At 36.6% G+C, this 24,992-nt stretch overlaps 1 protein-coding gene across 2 annotated transcripts in view; it reads left to right on the top strand.

The window, feature by feature from the left end:
• Positions 1-24,656, top strand: part of MRC1 (mannose receptor C-type 1) — a 294,794-nt gene extending 270,138 nt beyond the window's left edge. For both annotated transcript variants that reach the window (XM_053713973.1, XM_053713974.1), the window contains exons 27-30: positions 15,101-15,217; positions 18,365-18,535; positions 19,943-19,978; positions 23,917-24,656. In XM_053713973.1, the coding sequence (XP_053569948.1) occupies positions 15,101-15,217; positions 18,365-18,535; positions 19,943-19,978; positions 23,917-24,155 (563 nt within the window). In that variant the 3' untranslated portion in view covers positions 24,156-24,656. The remainder of the gene's footprint in view (positions 1-15,100; positions 15,218-18,364; positions 18,536-19,942; positions 19,979-23,916) is intronic.
• The last annotated feature ends 336 nt before the right edge of the window (positions 24,657-24,992 follow it).

Genomic DNA, 24,992 nt, shown 5'->3' with positions numbered 1-24,992 from the left:
TCGTGCCTTCCACAAAGCTTTTTTAAGACATTTATTGGAATATCCTCTTTTGAGAAACCTTTCTTTCATTAGGGCAGCATGTGTATCAAATTTTGTTAGTGATGAACAGTTTCTCCTAAGCCGGAGGAACTGTCCATACGGAATACCCTTAATCAGATGGACAGGATGACCACTATCAGCATGTAAGATGCTGTTAGTGGCATTCTTTTTCCTGAAATTTTCTGTCACAATCTTCAAACCTTCCTTCTTAATAGTAATATCAAGAAAGTTTAGTTCGGTCTTGTTTGTCTCTGATGTGAGGATGATGTTCCTGTCATTATGGTTAAGTTCATGAACAAAATCATGAAATTCTTCTACACTCCCATCCCATAAGACAAGAACATCATCCACATATCTCACCCACATTAACACCTTGTTATTGAAGGTGTCACTGTGTCGTTCAAATATATCTGACTCCCAAGCCCCCAAATGGAGGCAGGCATAGGTGGGGGCACACACTGCCCCCATAGCTGTTCCCCGTATCTGTTTATAGATCTGTCCGTCAAATGAAAATACATTATTCTGAAGGACAAATCTAAGTAGAGAAATAACAAACTCAGAATGTTCTGAGAACAGGGGACCTTTTGTTTCCAAAAATTTCCTTATTGCCTGGAGTCCAATATCGTGAGGAATAGAGGAGTATAGCCCCTCTACATCTAGAGAAGCTAGCAGTGTATTATCATTTACTACCACTCCATCAAGTTTCCTCAAAAGATCCGCTGTATCCTTAACATATGATGTTAAAGATAAAAGAAATGGACGTAAATATTTATCTACATATTCCCCAGCTTTCTCAGTGACACTGCCAATCCCTGACACGATAGGCCTTCCTGGGGGACACTTAAAGTTCTTATGTAATTTCGGGAGAATATAGAAGACAGGCATTACAGGGAAATCAGAGACCAGGAACTTAAACTCTTTCTGATCTATGGTTCCCCTACATCTTGCTTCATTTAGAGTTTAAAGAGAGAATTCTGTATCTGTGCCAGGGGGTTGTGATCCAACCTTACATATTGGTTCTTGTCGTTCAATTGGCGTTTTGCTTCATTTACATAAAGCTGTTCATCCAAAAGGACTAAATTTCCGCCCTTATCGGCCGGTTTGATCACCAGCCCCCTGGCCACAGACAGTTCCCTCAAAGCTTTCCTCTCTCTGGGTTTCAAATTGTCATTTTTCTTAAAAGGAATCATCGTGTCAATTTCCTTTTCCATTTTCTTCACAAAGAGATTGACAGATGGCACTAAAGAAAGAGAAGGCATGTATGAGGATTTGGACCTAAAAATGGGTTTTTGGTAAATAGCAGGATTGTCCTGGGATTCATTAGTAGGACCCTCCTGATCATTATCATCTAATAAAGATTCCAAATCTCTCAGAGCTAGCTGATCATTAGCATCCAAAGTGTTAGAGTTTCTATTTTTCATTACTATTTTTGCAGAGACATCCAAAGATCCTTATTATTCGATCATTAAAGTTAACGGGCGTCATAAATGACGAAATTATATTAATAATATTAAATTTGTTACAATTACAATAAGAAATGTCAATTGTTAACTGCTAATTGAACTTTTTTATTCTAAGTCTATAAAAGGAAATCTAAAATGGAGTCAAATCACCTATGCTTTACAAGAGCTGTAGGTGCAAGAGTTACTATTTATTGAGAGAGATTATTTATTTATTCATTTATTCTCTTGCTGCTATTTTTATCTTGTGATGTCTGCGCCTGGTAAAACAAAGTCAGGGCGCAGAGTGCAATTTAATTTTGAGCAGAACCGGATTTTAGTGACCCTTGTTTTAGAACATTATGATTTTATTATTGGTTCTAAAGCCCATAAGACCTCGCTGTCCAGGAAATCTGCAATTTGGACAGCAATCGCCGACAGTGTGTCCGCCGAAGGGAATCATCCCAAAACGGTGGACAACTGTAAGAAGCGATTTTCGGACATCAAAAGACGATTAAAGGCCAAGCTGGCCAGGGAGTTACAGTCTGCACGTCGGACCGGTGGTGGCGAGCCATATGTGGCTGAACTTAGAGAATATGAAGTTCAGCTGCGGGAGAAGCTGGGACCAAACATGACGCTCGGTCTGGATTTAGTGGGGCATGATACTGACGAGTTGGCAGGTAAGATGATATTTATAGAAATATTCCTGTGGCACATTTTTTTTAATGTTCCATCAAAGGTTTTTTAGAGGGACATAACACCAACATTTTTTATTTTATGAATTTGAAAGAGAATATAATGTAAAACATCATTTTAAGTTACTTATATTATCTATTTTTTTGAATATTTTTTAATATTATTTGATGAAAAGCATATCTATATATGCTCAATAGCTGCTGATTGGATGCTGCACATAGAAGCATCATGTGATTGGAACACCATTGTGCATTGCTTTTGCTTCAAATAATGAAATTTTATAAATTGAGAAAAATAAAATATTAAAGTCAATAGGAATGTGTTTAACATTTATATTATCAATATGAATCATGAAATAAAGAATTTCAGTTTAATGCCCCTTTTAAGATCATTATGTGCAATATTAGTCTTAATTTTTTATTTTATTTTTTTGTTGAAGCATCTACCAGTGCAGCAGCTGCTGTCGCTGCTGCTGCTACAGATAGTGAAGATGCTGCTGATGGTGATGAAACACTACTATTGCCCGTCAGTATCCACACTGAATCCAGCCACAGCTTCTCCTCGGCCGCCACGCACCCGGACATTATGTGCAGCACCCCTGATGTAGCAAGCATTGGCCGATCTACAGGTATGTTTACTATTATTAGCTTGATATCATTTTTTTTTTTTTAAGTGGTATGATTGTTCAATTTTCTAAATATGTATATTCATTTTTATTTATCTAGTTGATGTCCGAAGGGCTTTAGGACCACCTCCAAGATCTACGATCTCCTCCTCAGGTAAAAAAAATAAAATAAATAAATAAATATTTAAAAATATTATCTTTCTTTGCAAATCCTGAATGTAAGCTTAAAAGACAGGCCATTTGGCATTTAGAACCTGGGTAACGCTTATTGATTGTTGTCTATATGTAAACATCCAATAAAAAAAATGGTCGACCTTTTATTGAAAATGTATGTGCCTGCTTGTAATATTTCTTTTTTAAAGATTTTCAAGGAAAGACAAAAAGAAAAATAATCATTATAGATAATAGGATTAAATAATAATCTTGCTTAATATGTCATGATCTATCTGAATCATGTAAGTTTAGTTCATACTAGACTATCACTGTAATTATATTTACATATATTTTAATTTACAATTCTATGCAAATTAAAATGAATGTAAGGTTTGGATAATCACCTGTGTATGACATGACCATTCTTTGAGGCCTATTTAAAAAATGTGTGTCGGACATGATCCAACTGTGCTGATCAGGTCTGACAGACATAGCCGAATGTGAAGAGCAATACATTCTCAGAACTCAGAGCAGGTGGACAGGGTTATGGAGCTGTGGTCTTTAGACTGTTGCTTCATAAGTGTTGTTTGCCAAGAGTCTGAATACTCCCAATAAAAACGGCCCTTAAAGCTACTTACGGAGCTTGATAAATGGACCTCTATATCTCTCTCTTATGTATTAAACGACAAATGGAGTTGTAGGTACAAAGTTTATTGTGAGCATGCAGGATTTAAAGAAAATGCAGTTATAAACAAACGTATAAAGAATGCTGCTCCATACCCTTGACGCTATTCACCACAATTGAGTCTGATCTTGTTTATTGAACAACACATGCTGACGGCCCATTGTCCGTTACTCTGAAGGGGCCATTCTCTACATTCAGTGAGTAATTGTGGACATGATCTGCACTGTTGGATCATGTCCAACAGAACAAAGAAAAATACTCCTAGAATATATTCTCTGTGCATCATCATTGTCAATACGCAAACTTATCACACCATTAGTGGTGCTTGTAATCATGTCATTGATTAATCAACAATCTAATCAGATTTTGATATTGTTGAATTTCTAAAATTGATGTGTTAACAATGATGTTGTACGGTGAATAATTTATTAAAAAGTTGAATATGAAATATTTTTGATAATAAGCCCCTTTACAAGTAGAAATGAATATACACATTCTTATTTATTTTATACATTTAAGATAACATACAATATACAAATCAGTAATGTTCAAATACTGTGTCTTACAAATTTGATTGTGTTATGATTTATTTAAGATATATGTTTAATATCATATGCATTTAATACTTCCAAATACATTAATGTAACTAACAATATATTTTTCCTTTTTCATTTTTTTAGATGCCGAGCGTGCATTACTGACTTCGGAGGAGATCGACTGTTGTCTTCTTGAGCTGAGAGATTTCATAGAGGAGTCGTCCCTGGGAGAGACCCTATTTCCAGAATCACAGGATCAGGGAATTTCCCAGGGAACATCAGAAATAGATTCTCTCAGCCGTTCTGCCCCTCCTGACCCCGAACAACCAGCTGCTTTGGACCCTGGTGACCCTCATGCCCCTGTTGGTCATGCCCCATCAGCTCATGGCCGTGCTGATCCTGGCCACCGACTGCCTCGCATCTCTGATGAGGAAGCAGTCGGGGAAATGTTAGATCTGGCCAGGCAGTACCGGGCAGAACACCGTGAGTTGCGTGGGGCATTAAGCTTATCTATTGAGCAACAGGGGCAGGTATTAAATCGGGTCATTCAAGTAGATAGGGAAAGATTAGATATAGAAAGGGAAAGGTGTAGAATAGATACAGCAAGATTAGATCTTGAAAGAGAAAGGTGTAGAGTAGATACAGCTAGATTAGATTTAGAGAGGGAAAGATTTGAATACAAGCGACGTAGGGACAGTTGTAGAATAGAGTTAGAGAGGGATAGATTAAATTATGAAATGCAGAGGGATAGCGATAGATTAAATTTTGATAGGGAAAGATTAGCTTTTGATAGGGCCAGAGCAGCTGAAGAACAGCTATAACGGCAGCGTCTGGAGAGGGTGGACGAAGACAACAGGGTTTTAAATCGTCAGCTGATTTTAAACTTTGGGAGAAGGGGAACAAGGGAGAGATCACCCCCCCCTCTCTCCCTCACCCAAAAGAAAAAAAGATTAGGGTGTTTTAATGTGCTCATTTTATTAGGGTCTTTTATATAATTTTTATTAGGTATGTGTTTATGTTTAATTTTTTTACATTTTAAAAATATGAATAAAATATTTTTAAAAATGTATAGATGTTTTTTTAAACATTTAAAAATATGAATAAAATATTTTTAATGTTTTAAATAAATGTCTTGACGTTTTTCTTATTTTATATTTAAAAATATGTCTTGAATATTTTAAAAATATTTTAAAATGTCGATGTTTTTACTATTTTTAATTTTTAAATATGTAATGAATATTTTTAAATTAAAGAAATGTCGATGTTTTTATGATTTTTTATTTAAAAATATGATTCCAATATATTTAAAATATTATTTTTTGTTTGTTTTTAATTTAAAAATATGATTCCAATATTTCTTAAAAAATTTTTTGTTTAATAAAAATATATATCAACATTATTAATAAATGTGTTTGTTATTACTTGATTCACACGTTACAAATGACTGATGTTCTAATCGAATGCAGAAGTAAAATATTAACTACTCTTATTATTAAATGTTAAATGTAATAAACATATTATTTTTTTTTTTATATATAAGATTTGGAATATTGAGCTTTTGGATAAAAAACTCAATTATAATAAATTGTACTTGAATCAATATTTCTAGTTTAAATATTCATTGTATAAATGTGATTTTCACATTTGTTACAAATTTTGCTAATTGTCTTAATATCTTTATTTTACAATTAAAGTCCCTACCCTTGGACAGAACTTTTTTATTGGTTGATGAATGTATACACTAATCAACAAGAACAACCAAGGTAGTTCAACAAAATGGTTTTGCATCGAAAGTTACACAAATTATATATTTTTTAAAATATATTAATATTGTTTTACATTTTAAAATATTAATAATTACTAATTAGAATACAATTGTATGCTCTATATGAATAACACATAAAAAAATTAGTTCAGTGTCTCTTTATTAGTTATAACATTATAATAAATATATTTAGATATAGAAAAATCTTGATAAAGAGAGATATTGAAAGAGAGAGGGTTTGTGTGAGAGAAAGAGGGAGGAATTGAGAGAGAGATAGAGATAGATGGATTGTGAGAGAGTGAGGGATTGTGTGAGAGAGAGAGAGAGAAAGAGGGGGGGATTGTGTGTGTGTGTGTGTGTGTGAGAGAGAGAGAGAGAGAGAGAGAGAGAGAGAGAGGGGGGGGGGGATTGCATCAGAGAAAGAGTGATTGTGTGAGAGAGAGAAAGAGGGGGGGATTGAGTGAGAAAGAGGGGGGATTGTAAGAGAGAAGGGGATTGTGAGAGAGAGAGAGGGGGGGGGGGGATTGTGTGAGAGAGAGAGGCGGGGGATGGTGTGTGAGAGAGAGAGAGGCGGGGGATGTTGTGTGAGAGAGAGAGAGGGATTGTGAGGGGGTTTTGTGAGAGAGAGAGAGGGAGGGAGAGAGAGAGAGAGAGAGATAGAGGGGGGAGAGAGAGAGAGAGAGAGAGAGAGGGAGAGATTGATATTGAGAGTGAGAGAAAGAGAGAGAGAGAGATAGAGAAAAAATGTGATATAGATAAAGACAGACAGTACGAAAATAAAATATATACATTTATAAAACTGTAGTGCACTGCTGCTAGGTCCATTAATGTTAATAAAAAATTGATCGGCTATTTTATATTATTCTAATGTGACCATTAAAATTAATATACATAACATTGAGCTCATGAACAATAAAGGGACAATTAACCAATTAATTTGTTGTATTTTTTATGCAGATAGAGCATGATATTTTAATCAAGCTTTTAATTTTCTCCTAATCAACGATGTTCTTCATTATCTTGTTCGATTAATTGTAAAGGCAACAATGTAATTATTGATTCTGGGACATTTATGGTGATAAACCGGTTTATTCTAAAATACAAGTATGCCTAAAGAAATTAAATAAAACAGTCATTTTTATAAAAGGAAATGCAGAATATTAACACATAATAATAAATATTTCTGGTTATAGGCTTACAAATAACAAACGAGTCAAGTGTAGATCTTAAAAAAATGTGTTTAATGAGATTTTATTAAACATGTGTCTCATCAACTTTACATTAAACAATAGCAACATTTGCCCAAATAAACCATTTTCAATCAATGGCTTTACAATGATATACAATTTCATTCATAGAAACGACAATATTTGCTCAAAGCTAATCCAAAATATAGCAGCTTTTGGATTACAAATAATAATGTAAAGAAAAACACAAATAAAAACTGTATGTTGCACAATCAACCTTCTTGCCCAAAAACCCCCTGGATATAGACTGATCGAGCTTGGACACCCAGAGCATTGTGCTCCAGGTCTGGGTCGATGAATTCACCATATTCATTGTCCAAGCTCTCCATATCTATATCCGGGATTTTTAGGGCAATATTGTGCAACATACAGCAAACCATAAAAATTAAGGAGACTTTGGAGGGGGCGTACTGAAGGACACCACCAGAGATGTCCAAGCAGCAGAAACGGCTCTTCAGCACGCCAAAGGTGGGCTCAATCACAGATCTTGTTGCCTTGTGTGCACGGTTGTAGCGCACCTCTTCCACTCCGTTGGGGTTTTGGACGGGTGTGAACAGCCACGGAAGACACGGATACCCAGAATCACCTGAAAAAACAAAATAGAGAATTGACATTAGCAATAGGAATGATTAAAATATTTCATATACATATGGTTAAAGCATTGTTTTTCAACCAATGGGCCGTGGCACACTAGTGTGCCATGTCAGAGATCCTCAGGTGTGCCGTGGCTGACAACAGTGAGGTTGTGTACCTCTTTCAAAACTCTAAATATTGGGAGGTATTTGAGGGGATCATCAGGCATCATTTACAACCATGACATTGACATTCATTCACAGACAATCACTATGATTGCTTGTGAATGAGTGTCAATATGTCATGTATATTTTGTATATATATATATATCCTGTATAAGGCTACAATGTATGATTTTGTAACATTTTTCTATGTAATAAAGTGTGCCACGGACAATAAAAGGTTTCAAATCACTGGGTTAGAGTATGTAATAGATATTTACCTATCAGGATTCCCTCTGGCATTTGGCCCTCCTGGAACCGATGGTAGATGGCAGAATTCCGGAGGACGAAGGAATCGTGATTGCAGCCAGGGAGTCCAGATCGAACACTCATCACCCTCAACCTAGCGTCACAGATGACCTGGATATTCAGCGAGTGATTGGATTTCCTATCCCGGTAGGGCTCTTCTTCATCCCTGGTAGGCTTCACTAGGATGTGAGTGCAGTCAATGGCCCCCAATACCCTTGGCAATCCAGCTCGATGGTAGAACTGGAGCTTGACAGCATGCCACTCCTCCGGTGTGTTTGGGAAGTGGACATGATGGACTAGGCGTCGGTGCAAAGCATCCAGGACAACCTTCAGATGACGTGAGAAGGTTGTCTGGCTCATACCAACGCCTAGACCTGTCACAGCCTGGAATGACCCAGTTGCCAAGAAATAGAGGACCGCAAGAAGCTTTACCATCCCAGGGATTGCCCTCGTTCTTCTAGTGAGTGGCTCGAGAGAGTCCGCGATCTCGACATAGAGCCTCTCAATAGAGGCCCTATCCAGTCGAAATCGACGGATCACCTCTCGGTCACTGAGGGCATGGAGCCCAATCCTTGGGTAGAAAACCCTTGGCACTCGCCGGCGTCTTCCATGTTGTATTGCAGCCATCAACACCCGTCTTGCCCTGCGTCTCCTTAATAAAAGAACAAAATTTACAACATTGAGGATGTCCATCCTCAAACAAAGAACACAACAATAATAATGAAAAGCAGCAATTGAACAGCCCCTTTTATAATGCCTAGTTTCACAGATGTTAACGTTTTCAGTAATTAACTAAATTGGTGCAGCAATCATTACCTAAGACATGGCTTGCACATTTCGTTAAGTATCGCGTCATATAACGCTCAATTAAAGTGACTAATTGATCAACTACTAAATACTAGTGACGTATATGTCTTTTTTAACGCGTCATTTGAAGTGCACAATACGATGTTCATAAACATCTTATTGAGCCATTCAGGTGTGTATCACCTGTAAGAAATGCAGGTGTCTGTTTAATTATCAAAATTATTTATTCAAAACACATGAGTATGTTGCTCTAGTTTCAATGTTATTTAATATTTTTCTGTTTGGATGGCAGCATTATGAAGGTGAAAAAGGTCAGTGATTACTGTGTTTTACTATTAAATATTAGAGAATTAAGAATTTTCAATCCTAAGTAACAAAAAGAATGCTGTGTTGAACATTATGTGAAATATTTTGTTATTCTTGATGTGATTCCTAATAACATTTACAAATCAAATGTATTTTGAAAGTGCAGTTAAACATTGACATGAAGCTGACATTTCTAATTGCATTGTAGCTACAAAAAGGGATCCTAGCAAATGACTGAACTCATTTCAATGTATTTTTAAAGTACAAAGTTACACAGTGACATAAAGCCATGAAATTTATAAAGGCATTTTATCTCCAAAAAGGGATACTAGCAACTGACTTAAAAACATGACTATCAAACATTATCCTAATGATTTACCTTAGCCTCAACGATGCTGCCATCCAAACCAAATCAGAATTCATATAATGCCGATGTAAATTTGCATGTGTTTTGGATAATTGATTGATAGTCTAATTTGTATTGTGTGTAATTAAATAATAGCCTCTTTTGTATTGTGTATAATTAATTGATAGCATTATTGATGTGCATTGTTTAGAATATTTTGCTATCCTTTGTGTTCATGTGTTTTTCATTTTCAAAATTATAACATTTGCTGTGCAGTGTTTTCATTCTTTTCCTATCCTTTGTGTTCATGTGTTTTTCATTTTCAAAATTATAACATTTGCTGTGCAGTGTTTTCATTCTTTTCCTATCCTTTGTGTGCATGTGTTTTTCATTTTCAAAATTATAACATTTGCTGTACAGTGTTTTCATTCTTTTCCTATCCTTTGTGTGCATGTGTTTTTCATTTTCAAAATGGAACAATTGCTGTGCAGTGTTTTCATTCTTTTCCTATCCTTTGTGTGCAGGTGTTTTTCATTTTCAAAATGGAACAATTGCTGTGCAGTGTTTTCATTCTTTTCCTATCCTTTGTGTGCAGGTGTTTTTCATTTTCAAAATGGAACAATTGCTGTGCAGTGTTTTCATTCTTTTCCTATCCTTTGTGTGCATGTGTTTTTCATTTTCAAAATGGAACAATTGCTGTGCAGTGTTTTCATTCTTTTCATATCCTTTGTGTGCATGTGTTTTTCATTTTCAAAATGGAACAATTGCTGTGCAGTGTTTTCATTCTTTTCCTATCCTTTGTGTGCATGTGTTTTTCATTTTCAAAATTATAATTGCTGTGCATTGTTTTCATTCTTTTGCTATCCTTTGTGTGCATGTGTTTTTCAGTTCCATAAAGTGTAACAAGTTGCAAAAAAAAAAATTTCCATTGTTTTATTAGGTGACATGATCGACTCGAGCCCATTGACTACTATAGGATCCGCGACCTCTGAGGCGGCGCATTGAAAATGAGGTACGCTGCGTCGGATAAGACGCGAGCGTAAGTGGTCATTTTTTGATAACTATCAGAAAGCTTCTAACTGTGTTGAATAGCAGGGCGAAAGCATTGGAATCCGCAAGTTTTCCAGAGGTTTTCTATTCGAATCGATCTGTGTCGAATTGAGAGCGCCGAATCGTATATTACGTCACCAAAAATCAACTTCGGCCGATTTAGACACTTTGATAACTGAGGCGAAGCCAGTTCGCGACGTGTACGACGCAGATTTTCTGCGGATTTCAAGTAGACCTTTTGATAACTACCCCCCTAATACTTCGGTATAACATGAATCTATGTGAGAATACTGTAGAGAAATGTATTCACATTTACTGCTATAATATATAGACACAATTTAAAAACTGAAGATCAATAGGGCACAATTTGTCACTGCACATAGGTGCGGCCTCTCCAATACTCTCCGTCTACCTCCCAGCATCCCCAAACTACTGGTCAATCGGCACAAAGACCCAACCAGCCCCCTATCTACCCCTAAACAACGCTGCATCTTTATTTCTCAACCTGCAAAGCTAGCATCCCCAAATAGCATCAACAGTTTCCTGCTTTGTACACTCTCCACAGTAAAGCATGACATGGGAACAGCACAAGTATCTCTGGCTGGTCTCTGATCACTTTAAGAACAGTCTTTGTCCTCTTAGAGCTCCACCTTCCTCAGACACTCTGCTTCAATACCATAGTCCATTTGCAATAGGGGTGCTTTGCGGGTGTCCATCTGCAGGTACATGCTGGAAGCCCAATGGTTTGTTCATGGGGTAGACAAGGAAAGCAGGTGGATCCTCATAGCAAGCAGACACTCAAGTCAGAAGGAGTCTAAGAAGGAAGCAAAACAGCACAAGATGAGCACACACCTTGATACAATCACAATTATGTCCAATAAAACTTCTTTCACCTTTTTTGTAAGCATCACCATTTCCTTTAATAGCTTAACTTATCCTATGTCATTTAAAACCAGGAAAACATTTTGGATATATAATACAAACTAAATACATTGATTATACTTTTACAGAGAATAACTCACAGCTTCTCTATACAATTTAAATGATACCTTAAACATGAATACAATCACACAGAGATCCTGGCTTCTCTGTATCTCAGCATTATTATAAAAAAATTTCTGTGAGCAGACCCCATTTTAACAACACAATAATAGCAGCAATAAAATAATATCAGCAATTACTTTAATATTCTTAAGCACAACACCGCACAAATGAAAAAGCTTTGAAGCACAATCAATTAAGCAATAAGCATCAACAAGTACCCATACCAGTTCTAGTGATATTTAAACTAAACTATATGAGTATATAAGGAAATTTTAACCCAGGTGAGATTTAACTCACGCTAAAACTGCGCTGCAACTTTGCGCTGCAACTTTGCGCTAGGACATCCGCAATTGTACGCTAAAAATATATATACGCTAAAACCTAGCAGGACTCAAACCTGTCTAGGGGAGTTAATACAGAGCAAGACTCAAACTTACGCCACTATAAATTGTGCTAGGACTCAAACCTACGCAACCCCATGCTTCCACCGCAGGATAACTCCTTATAAAAGGACTTTAACCCTTTATATATATATATCACTAACACCATCCAAACTTTGGGTTCAGATTCACAGAGGGAAAAGCAGAGTAAAAAAACACTTATCTACTTACCCAGTGCGAATCCTACGCTCTGACACTAGAACTGTTAGGTGTTATTTTCAGGGGAGGAGTGTCAGTTAGCACTTAGCCGTATTCTGCACCTTCACTTGGAACTAAATAGGTTACCTGACGAGATATCTTGGGAACAGAAATCAGACACACAGCAAGAAAGGTCTAATCACTGTTCTGTTATTATAAGGTGCACAATACTTTTATAGACAGTGGTTACAGCATATAGGGGTAAACAATGACGTACTCATAGCTACATCATCTTACACAGTATTACTTATAACAAAAGAAGCTTATTAAAATATAATTGAGTAAAAAGGAGTATTTTTCATAAGCGGGGAGTGTTAGATATAAGTATATCTGGGCGCATCACCCAGCACAAAGCAAGGCTGTTGGACATCTTATAGCGATAACGGGGTATCCAGGTGCATCGCCAGAGACATTCACAAGGCCATTCTTGATATACAAGTATTCCTAACATCAGCATATTTCTTCACAACATAATAAGCTGTTATAATAAACTATAATAAACCATTCTAAACAAAATGGATGACTAAAGACAAAATAGCGTCAGTAATGCTAAATATATTCTAACATTCCACACTTTTACAGAGCAGTGTACTCATCGGGGTATCGGAAATCACATCATTATACAGCATAGTGTGCACACTGCCAGAGTACAATTACGCAGTACCATTATAAAGTGCAGCAAACTCATTATCTGTGTGTGTATATGTACGTATGTATATATATATATATATATATATATATATATATATATATATATATATATATATATGGATAGATAGATGATTGATAGTGAGTGTGTGTGTATATGTATGTATGTATGTATATAATATAGATAGATAGATAGATAGATAGATAGATAGATGATAGATAGTTGTGTGTGTCTTTTTTATTTCAATCTCTCTCTGCTTTTTTTTTTTTTACATTCTCTTTGTATTAGAATGAAGAGACACATGCAAATATACAGATAAACAGAGGCTTATGTTCTTATCCTCAACAAGAGGAGATATGGCATAAATACATATGAAACACAATTTAGTGCATCAGTCAGTTATACAGTCTCAAAGTAACTTCAGTGTGAGATATGCATGTTCATGACCAGTAATAGAAATGATAGCATATATGTCTGCTAGGTCACATGTTCTCTTCTATCATTTTCCTTTTTTATCTTATTAATAACAACTACCAAACATTCACATTAACAATAACAAACACGATCAAATGAAAGTATTTTTAGCTAGGTCTATACCAAATTACTGCTCCATCACTCCCCTCAGGGTATCTAGGAAGCGGATTAAAGTATATTACTCCATTCATATCTAAGTGTCGCCTCAACAAACACTTCATGGTGCAGGAAAGGTTGTAACACCTGTTTTTGCTGTTCTCTCTCTGTTTACTGTTTGTGTGTATATATATATATATATATATATATATATATATATATATATATATACACTCATAACTAAAGATCATTATACAGAGAGGCATGTATATTATTAGTATTGCTTATTACTGAGTTACTCAGGGTTGGCGCCCAAAAAAATGTTTTCACTGGGATCCTGTGATGAGTAGTTCTGCTACTGCTTTAAGCATAAAGTACCTTGGAGTGGTGAACTTTAGTGGATGTCTGGCAAAGTGAACATGAGTGAGTAAGTCCAGAAAAAAAACATTAGTGTGCTTCGGTTGCTTGAAGGATAGGATTCAGGACTTTGCCAAAAAAGGGGCATCATTAAAGGGACTGTGAAGTCAAAATTTACCTTCAATGGATTGGATAGAGTATGACATTTTACAACTTTCCAATTTACTTCTGTTATCAATTTTGTTTAGTATCCTCTTGGTGTCCTTTGTTAAATTGTAATCTTAGGTGAGCTCAGGAGCATGCACGTGTCTCTAGCCATCTAACAGTAGTCTAAATTATACATAGATACAAACACTGTTGCCAAAGACTGCTAAAAAAATATGTGCATTTGTGCACTTTGTGCCATAGCGAATCAAAAAGAAGCTGGTCACAAGCGGCATTTGACTCTTTTCAGAGCCATATTTATACTTGTGAAAGTGCAGCACACAGATCTGTGCAAATCCAGATTTCAGTCTTGTACTTTCACAAGAATAAATCTGGCTCTGAAAAGAGACGAATGTAGCTTGCGGCCACCTTCTTCCTGATTCATTATGGCGTAAATAAAGTGCACAAATGCATATATCTACTGCTATAGACATATGTACTCTCCTGAGCTCATATAAGTCTACTTAGATTTTCTCTTCAACAAAGGATGTCAAGAGAACAAAGCAAATTTGATGCTAGAAGTAAATTGGAAAGTTGTTTTAAATCACATGCTCTAGTCTACAGGAATAAAGAAAGTTTCATTTTAACTTTACTGTCCCTTTAAAATTAAAAGCTAATTTGACTTAACAAAAGGCATATATGATCTGAAATTTAGTTTAGTATACAATACTCAAAGGACCTTGATAAACAAAAAACTGAAATGTACACAGAAGCAAAACTATTTTCTACAAAATACAGCAAACAATAATAAAACATGCCACTTATCTGATGACTGACGCTTCACAAGAAAGCATTCAAATTTATCTTAGCACTGAAGAATGCTTTCAACTTATATATGATGATGTTAACTTATATACACATAATATTAGCTTCTTTCATTCTTTTTTATGTTGTTTTTTAGGTGGTTCACTAGCTTCAATTGAAACTAGCTATGAATTAGACTTTATTTGGCACCATATCGAACAACTGAATGACCGAACAAACCAGTTCTGGATAGGAATGTACAGAAATGTGGCAGGTAATGATTTTGGATTCATATTTAATTGACTTTAATTAATCTGCTTATACTCTTAAGAGACGTACAAGGTGTGCATTCAAAATGTATCATATAAAAAGCATAGCAAGCATTTTAATAAAAAAATTTATTAAAAAAAAAAAGCTCATCTTACTAGAATTTAGAAAAAACAGATAATTGTATACTATATAGACATGTACATGGGTAAAATTTTCGGATTCGACTAAGCTTTTGTTCCAAATATTCCAAATACTTTGTATTTCAAATATTCAGTGCCCGTGCAATTTGGTATTCATCTCGTTTTAAACAAAACGAATACCGACCATTCGTGGAACATTTACATTCTTTTTCGTTAAACGAATGTAAATGTTCCAAAGCTACAGGTGAAAAAAATCAAATCACCTGTAGCTTTATACTTATAACCCCAAACACTTTTCAGTGCTCCTTAGACAGAATGCTCTCTATAATTAATATACTTTCTCACTTTTCAAGGGTCAACCATCTTGATTCAATCAGCTCCACAGATGCAGCTACTGTGACATATCGCTGTTGCTAGCGATCTTAGGGACTTTCAATCGCGTACCTCCAAGACAGTAATAGATTTATTTGAAAACAGTGCTACAATAAACACACTTACTAGATAAAAGAATGACACACTCATCACAACATATCAAAGTCCCGGGGCTTGTATGTTGTTCTGATGGGGTAGGAGATGCTGTTCTGTTTCTCCAGAAAAAATATATCCTTGTACCTCCGCAGACTTTCAATAGTCCATCAGTGTCCCAGCTTGGTTTCCTATTTCTCTCCTCTACGCGTTTCGTCTGATTTATTCAGACTTTGTCAAGAGGTTTAGAAATGCTGCTACTATGCAGATGATACGATGCGTCTATAAGCTCCTAACCCTTCCCTTTGAAGGAAGTACATGCACGCACATTTCATCACATTGATATCAAAATCCGAATATGCTGTTAATCTAAATAAATTCACTAAACTGGTGGATAACGCATTGAAACAGTCTTATTACAAAGTATCAACCCCTTTTCACATAGACACTTTGCGAATCATTATTGTCAGCATAATTGGACATAGATATAAAATAGGCGCGCATGTACCTCTCTTAAAGGGAGGGGTTAGGAGCTTATAGGTGCATTGGATCATCTGCATGTATCGGCTTTTTAAATCCTCTTGAGATAAATCAGATGAAACATGTAGAGGAAATAAATAGGAAGCCATGCTGGGAAACTGAACAGACTGTTAAAAAAAACAAATGAATAATGACAAATTTGTTAGTATACCTTTGTTTCCATAAATAGTGAAAATACGTAACTTTAGAGTGCTGGAGAGACGCGCTTAACTGCTCCTCTTCTTGACAGACCCACGGCCACACCAATAGGAGGCTTAACCTGGCAGCTCCCAGGGCCTGCCTTAAAATACACTTTCCTTTGGAGCAGGCACTGGGAGTCACTGCGCTAAGATCATCATTATTCCTTTGTTTTTTGTAACTTTGTGCTGCATTTCTAAAGTTAAGTATAAAGTTATATTCAATCTAAAAAAAAGAGCACACAGCGCACCTCAGATTCTAGACCCAACAGGTCAACAGTTTTTTTAAATTTTGTGCATTTGTTCAGATATTCGTTTTGTGAAAATGAGACAAATATCCATGTATCCTTAATGAATGCACATGTCTAATACTGTATAATTTAAATATTTTATATAATTAATTTACATGGATAGATAGGTTACAAAATAAACAACACTATAGTATTAAAAACAGTCTATAATTAGTCAGTATTGATTACAAATTGACGCCTTATTTCTTCTGATCTTTCTCTAAAAATAAAACAAAAAGGTGTACAATGCAAATACAATCATATATATATAATATATTCATATTCCTGAATGTAATGCTATATATGACATTTTTAAGTGAAGAAAACTTGCATTCCATTGTGTTTTTAATTGCAAATGCCTTTTCTTTGCTTCTTGGAATGTTTTGAACATCAGTAAGTGATCTGCAAATGTCTCCCATTCTTGAACTACAGAAGGTTTTTTTGTAGAATAAATCACTCCAATGTGCTTGATTACAACAGATTATCAATATAAATGCCCAAGGTCACTGACATTCTTTTTTATTATTGGTTAAAAAAAAGTACTTTGGAGCAGTCTTTTTAATAACTACCTTCAGCCTCTTTTCAAACGATAGAGGCAACCCAGGATCTTAGTTTAACAAAAGGAGTCACTGGGAAAGTATCTAACTGGTAAAATATTTGCACATATTTAAAAGCAAATTCTGGACACAATACTGAAGATTTTTATAATCTTTTATTGCGGTTTGTATAAATTACAACATATGATACATATCTTTTCACACTAATTGCAGATAAACAAGTTATTTTCAGGCCAATGTAATAAAGTGCACAGTTAATGTGTGTTAGACACAAAACAATGCATTATCTGAAGAAGATTAAAGACCTAATAACTAGATCTGTAAATCAATAATCTGCTTCATAATTATACATATGAAATTTACAGGCACTATATCTAAATATGTACTTTTAAAAGCAAATTCTGGGCTGGAATGTTTACTATTAATGGCCTTTCCCAGTATAGCACTGGTTTTGTGACCCTCTATACCAGACATCCTGAAACTTGGCCCTTCAGAGGTTTTGGAACTACATTTACCATGATGCTCAGCCAGCTGATATGCTGGCTGAACATCATGGGAAATGCAGTTCCAAAACCTCTGGAGGGCCACGTTTGATTATGTCTGCTCTATACACACATAACTGAGATCCTGATTTAGCCTCAGTATTTTAAGAAATGTTGCTGAATATAGATTTACATGCAGGTTTCCCCATGGAGTAAATTATAAAAACTGCTTTTGGCAACAAGCAACCATTTAAAGTTACTAAGTTTTATACACAAGTTTCTGAAATATTTATGAATGTTTAAAGCCATGAGTGTTTATCAGTTTTAATAAACATCCTGAATGTGAAAATCTAAAGATTAGCATTTGTTTCATCACTGCACACTTGTTAAATCCCTGTCACATGGAAGGTTTTCATTACCTACAAGAAAATGTTACCCACAAGTGTGTATTTGTATTTGATTTATTTTTGTATTATTTATGTATGTATTTATTTATTGAAGGAAAGTGGCTTTGGTTAGACAACACTCCTGTTGACTTTGTAAACTGGAATGAAGGTGAACCAACGGAGGATTCGGATTCTGAGGAATGTGTGGAAATGTACGCAACAAAGGGGACATGGAATAACCTTTATTGCTCGTCATACAGAGGGTATATATGTAAAATAGCAAAACGTAAGTGCAAATTGAACAGTTGTCTACATATTTCTATTCATTTTGCCTTTAGCTAATAATAATATACATGGAGGAGGTGCTTATTGCACTCATAGGTTAAGGAATTCAAGCCTTATCTAACAGTACGTACTGATGGTTAAATCAAGATTAACTTCCTGATTTAAAACATATATAAAACAGTGGAGCTGGAGCTAGTCCTGATGGAATGAGACTATCTGCCAGATTCAAGCCTACAATTTATATCGATAAGCTTCAACCCAACCCATCTGCTTTTTTTCCTGTTTAATTCACACAAATGGTGGCATATTGCACTTAAATAGGAAACAGCACTAAAGCTAAAGTTGCTTAAAAAGCAATCATAGAGGCGCTTGTATCTTTGCCTGCAAACTATATAATAGTATATGTGGGGCATGTGAAACTTACACAAGTAATCTATGCTGGTTTGCATGTCAGGTGCCTATGTTTCAAAAAGAATTTAAATTGGATATGTTTGATTTTGAATAGGGCTGCCTGTTATGGGTTGTGTGAGATTTGTTGGGCACTACTGACAATATATATATACTATACAGTTTTCTTGGGCTAATAGAGCTTCTATAGTTTAGTGTGGTTGACCTGTAAGGCCCAGATTAAATGAAAATCCTCAGTACATCTTCTTAATATTCATTTTTAAATGGCAATAATTATACACTACGGGCTAGATTACAAGTGATGCACAAACATTTTTGCGCAAGCAATATTGCCTTTTTCGCTGAGCCTTTTTTATTGCGCTGATATTACAAGTTGATAAACCATATTTATGCAATATTAACATTTAATAAAGATTTTGACTATGTATTTACTGTAAATATTTTACATTTGCTAATACGAATATGCTTTGTTGTTTGCATGATCGTCGGGTGTTTTTTTTTAAAAACTTTTTTCCTCCATTGATTTCTATGAAGAATACATGCCCGCGATAATGTAAGTTATAAAATCAGTTTTTTTTATCTTGTAATACGAGCGCAACCCAACTAGCGCAAAAATCTTAAATCTAGTGAAGTTTTTTCAGTTGCGAAAACGCATTTTACCGCACCACTTGTAATCGAGCCCTTCATGTTTACAAAATATGGTATACAAAATCAGGATGTATTTAAGATATTATTTTTTTTTAACGGTTTTGTGTAATAATTGTGTCTGCTCCATTCTCTATAGAGAGGCCAAAAAGGGACCTTTTATTGCATTTGTTTTTTATATCAATAATTTAATGCACAAGCACAAATTGGTTGCATCTATGTGTTTAAGGGAATGATAAGAAGCAGATCATCATACATTTTTAGAAGACAAACAATATTATCATATGTATCTAACATCTAACTTGAATTAATTATATTTCACTAGCTATTGTGTAATTTTATTTATTTTTTACAGTAATTGAGCCAACTCAAAAGCCAGAAGAGCAAAAAGGTAATCTTTTTCAATATTTGTTGAACAAAATAAAGAAACAGTACAACCAATACAATACAATAGGTCTGTTAAAAATCTTCATATAAAGACGTCATGTTTTATTAAAAGTATGAGTGGATCTGGATATAAAGAGATGCATGAATTAGGGCCCAGTGATCTAAACCAGGTTATGGATAACTTCCTAACACATGGCAGCCAGAGGTTAATATTTTAGAAGGCTTAAGGGTTGCATATAATTTTATGATAATTTAACACACAAATAATAATTAACTTCCTTAAACCTGCTCAGGGGCGCAGGGGATTTTAGGTCAGGTTGCCTGGTGCTCTCATATTCTATATTCCCCTTTAGATGAGTTTGGCCACCCTAAGCACATACCTTTATTTCTGCTTATTGTGGGGCCACAAAAACTATGCTACATATTCTTTTTCAGCAAAGACAAGTGCAGAGGGCAGCAATATACTCTTGTGCCACTAGTTGCTATCCCTGATCTAAACAATCCATCAATGCTATGAAGTCATAGATGGAATGATCTAAAGGCACATTTTGCACTGTTAGCTGTGTATGTCTCTAAGGGACATAAATTACATTATTCTATGTGATGACAAGATATATATAGGATAATGCTCAATAACATAAGCATTTACTATGAATTTATTATGTAAAACTCATAATCATGTTATGTTTAAAAACTCATATTAACAGTACCCAGACAAATAGGTGCAAGATGCACAGTTTCATCATGCCATACAAATTGTCTTTAAATTACATGGAAGAAATCATATTCTATGTAAATGGTAAAACTCATATTTAAGGTACACCGAGATTTATTAAAAAAATATTTTGAAATTGTAAACAGGAAGTACAAATTTTATGGGTGGGTTTGTTATATTTTAATTGTGAAATGAGTCTCATAGCATTGGTGAGTGAGCTAAACAGGGTACTTATTGGGCGTTTATAAAGCTGTAATTTCAATTGAAAAGATCTAAGCATAATATGCTTGTGGCAAACCGGTGAGTTTTATCAAAGTATTAATTGTGTTTATGAAAGTGAAGGAAAAACACGTTTGTGAAACTATAAATTACTGAAAGGTAAAATACACTGTATGTGCTTAAAAAATATTGCTATCAGTCCAAGGTGCTCCCTGTTGTATTCTCTCTCCACTGCAAGAATCTGCATTCTAGTGAACTTCATCTCTCTCCACCTCTCTTTTGCGCTCTCTCCTCTTCTCTTTTGCGCTCTCTCTCGCTCCACCTCTCTTTTGCTCTATCTCCTCCCTCTCTTTTGCTCTCTCTCCTCCTCTCTTTTGTGCTCTCTCCCCCTCTCTTTTGTGCCTCTCTCACCCTCTCTTTTGTACTCTCTCTTGCTCCACCTCTCTTTTGCTCTCTTTCTCCCCCTCTCTTTTGCTCTCTGTCTCCCCCCTCTCTTTTGCTCTCTCTCCCCCTCTCTTTTGTGCTTTCTCCCCCTCTCTTTTGCGCTCTCTCTCGCTCCACCTCTCTCTTGCTCTCTCTCCCCCCCCCTCTTTTGCTCCCTCTCTTTTGCTTTCTCTCCCCCCTCTCTTTTGCTCTCTCTCCCCCCTCTCTTTTGCTCTCTCTCCCCCTCTCTTTTACGCTCTCTCCCCCCTCTCTTTTGCGTTCTCTCTCTCCCCCCCTCTCTTTTGCAGTCTCTCTCTCCCCCCTCTCTTTTGCTCTGTTTTTCTCTCCTTTTTTTTGCTCTCTCTCTTCATCCCTCTCTTTTGCTTTCTCTCCCCCCTCCCTTTTGTTCTCTCTCTCCCCCCTCTCTCTCCCCTCTCTTTTTCTCTGTCTCTCTCCCCTTTATTTAGCTCTCTCTCTCCATCCCTATCTTTTTATCTCTCTCCCCTCTCTTTTGCTCTCTCTCCCCCTCTCTTTTTCTCTCTCTTCCCTCTATTTTGCTCTTTCCCCTCTCCTTTGCTCTTTCCCCTCTATTTTGCTCTCTCTCCCCCCTCTCTTCTGCTCGTCCCCGTCTCTTCTGCTCTTCCGCCTCTCTTACGTCCGGCCACACCAACCCCTGTCCGACCACGCCCATGCTCCCAGCTGGCCACACCCACTTTCGCCGCAAACAACAGTCAGGTAAGGCCAGGTGTGTTTGTCCTCGTGCTGTCTCTACTGCGCATGACAGCTTCGGACAAACACACTTGGCCTTTTATATTATATGACTAGTCCTAAAGCCCGTTCACACGGGTCATTTTTAGCAGTACAGTGGTCCCACCCCTTGCTCTCTCTCTCCTCTCTCTTTTGTGCTCTCTCCCCCTCTCTTTTGTGCTCTCTCCCCCTTTCTTTTGCGCTATCTCTCGCTCTCCCTCTCTTTTGCGCTATCTCTCGCTCCACCTCTCTTTTGCTCTCTCCCTCTTTCTTTTGCTCTCTCTCTCGCCCTCTCTTTTGTGCTCTCTCCCCCTCTCTTTTGTGCTCTCTCCCCCTCTCTTTTGTGCTGTCTCCCCCTCTCTTTTGTGCTCTTTCCCCCTCCATTTTTTCCACTCTCTCTTGTTCCACCTCTCTTTTGCTCCCTCTCTCCCCCTCTCTTTTGCTTTCTCTCCCCCCTCTCTTTTGCTCTCTCTCCCCCTCTCTTTTGCGCTCTCTCTCCCCCTCTCTTTTACGCTCTCTCTCACCCCCCTCTCTTTTGCATTCTCTCTCTCTTTTGCGCTCTCTCTCCACCCTCTTTTGCGCTCTCTTTCTACCCCTCTCTTTTGCACTCTCTCTCCCTCTCTTTTGCGCTCTCTCTCCCCCCTCTCTTTTGCACTGTCTCTCCCCCCTCTCTTTTGTGCTCTCTCTCTCTACCCCTCTCTTTTGGGCTCTCTCTCCCTCCTCTCTTTTGCACTCTCTCTCCCCCCTCTCTTTTGCGCTCTCTCTCCCCCCTCTATTTTGCACACTCTCCCTCCCCCTCTCTTTTGCTCTGTCTCTCCATCCCTCTCTTTGGCTCCCTCCTCCCTCTCTTTTGCTCTCTCTCTTCCCTCTCTCCCCCTCTCTTTTGCTCTGTCTCTCTCCCCTCTCTTTTGCTCTCTCGCTCCATCCCTCTCTTTTGCTCTCTCTCTCCCCTCTCTATTGCTCTCTCTCTCCCCCTCTCTTTTTCTCTCTCCCCCCTCTCTATTGCTCTCTCTCCCCCCTCTCTTTTGCTCTCTCTCTCATCCCTATCTTTTTCTATCTCTTCCCTCTATTTTGCTCTTTCAACTCTCTTTTGCTCTTTCCCCTCTATTTTGCTCTCTCTCTCCCCCTCTCTTCTGCTCTTCCCCCTCTCTTTAGCTCTTTGCTATCTCTTTTTGTCCCTCCCCTCTCTTTCTATTTCTCTCCCCTCTCTCTCGCGCTGACCCCGCCCGGCAATGCCCCCGTCACGCCCGGCCATGCCCCGACCATGCCTGGCCATGCCCGGCCATGCCCACTTTTGCAGCAAACAGCATGTCAGGTAAGGCCAGGTGTGTTTGTCCTGTGCTGTCTCTACTGCGCATGACAGTTTCGGACAAACACACTTGGCCTTTTATATTATAGGATTAGTTTTACTACAATGTTGTAGAATAATAAGCAACCTGCACTGATCTGTGTTATAGGCTATGGTGACCCTGCCTTAGAGAATCCAGAGCAGGGGGGTGCAGCATCTCGCTAGAATTTAAAGGGGCGGGCAATACTGCATCTAATTGGTTGCACACCTGCCTATTTTGTGGCCCAGAAGAGGGGAAGGCAGTGCAACTTGTAAACACAAACGTGAAGGTGCAAATATATACAATAAAAATAATTTTGTAAAAATTCCAAGTAAGCACTTAAACTTACTAAATGCAATAAATACATAGCTAAAAATAATGTTTAGTGTACCTTTAATAATTATAAACTAATCAGTGTGTAAATATATAAATCAATTATATTCATGTCTGTGTTGCCTTTATTCTGCTTTGACAAATACCTCATTATTTTTACTTCATTTGTATTTACAGATGAGAAAATAAAAATTCCACCATCACATGGCGTGGCAGGGGCCGTAGTTATTGTAGTCATCATTGTGACAGGTGTTTCTATTGCTCTTTACTATTTGTATAAAAGAAGACAAATTAAACCATTGCCTGACAATAATTTCGATAACACATTGTACTTTAATGGTGGACAAACTCCTTCTTCAGGTGACACAAATGTTCTTGTGGAAAATATTGAGCAGAATGAACATGCTGTATCTTAGTGCCGATGTAATGTGAAAATTATAATGTAAAATAATTGCAAGATTAAGTCAGATTGTAAATCCAGGCATTATGCAGCAGAAATAAGAACGTTGTCCATATGTACAATTCAAATTATTTTTGAGAGCAAACTTAACCATGAGCCAAGAATAAACCAATACATAATGAATACAATTTAGTTCTTTATTTTTTTCATAAACATTTACAATTGCAACCTCTAAAATCTGTAGTTTTGCTAAGATTTTATTTTTTAATTGACACTGATGACATTTGATTAATGTATGTTTTGTAAGATTTCCAACCATATAACCTACTACTTCAGATCACACTTGTATAATTGCAATAAAACTATTCATGTAATCTCATGGAACATGATATATTTTCTCTTTGTTGTATACATAACTATCCATTAAAACAAATGGTAACTGCATATTTCAGTTTGCTCTCAAATCAAGGCTGGAAATAGACATCAGATGACGTATTAAATAAAAATATTTGTTTTCTTCCTGTGTGATATTTATTGTCTCTACAGATAGTACACAGCTGCTTAATCTATTCCTAATCGTATAACGGTTTTTACCAGTTTTCACTGAGAAGCAACAACTAAAAACATTCCAAGCTCCTTCTGCAGATCATTAGGTATCCTACTCTTAGCTCCTGTTTCATAAGACAAAACCGATTAAAGAAAAGGAAGCGCTGGGCTAGGCTAGAATTAAGACCCAGATCTAAAATGGTAAACAGAAACACAGTCATGTGGCCAAAATAATATATGTTAGCAAGCATGGGTAAATTTAAAAATGTCCCCCAATTGCCCCCAAAATACAGTGTAGCATTCCTTA

Source organism: Bombina bombina, chromosome 5, assembly GCF_027579735.1.
Source record: "Bombina bombina isolate aBomBom1 chromosome 5, aBomBom1.pri, whole genome shotgun sequence".
Lineage (NCBI taxonomy): Eukaryota > Metazoa > Chordata > Amphibia > Anura > Bombinatoridae > Bombina > Bombina bombina.
The sequence above is the reverse complement of the archived record's forward strand: the minus strand, read 5'-3'. Positions and strand labels throughout refer to the sequence as shown.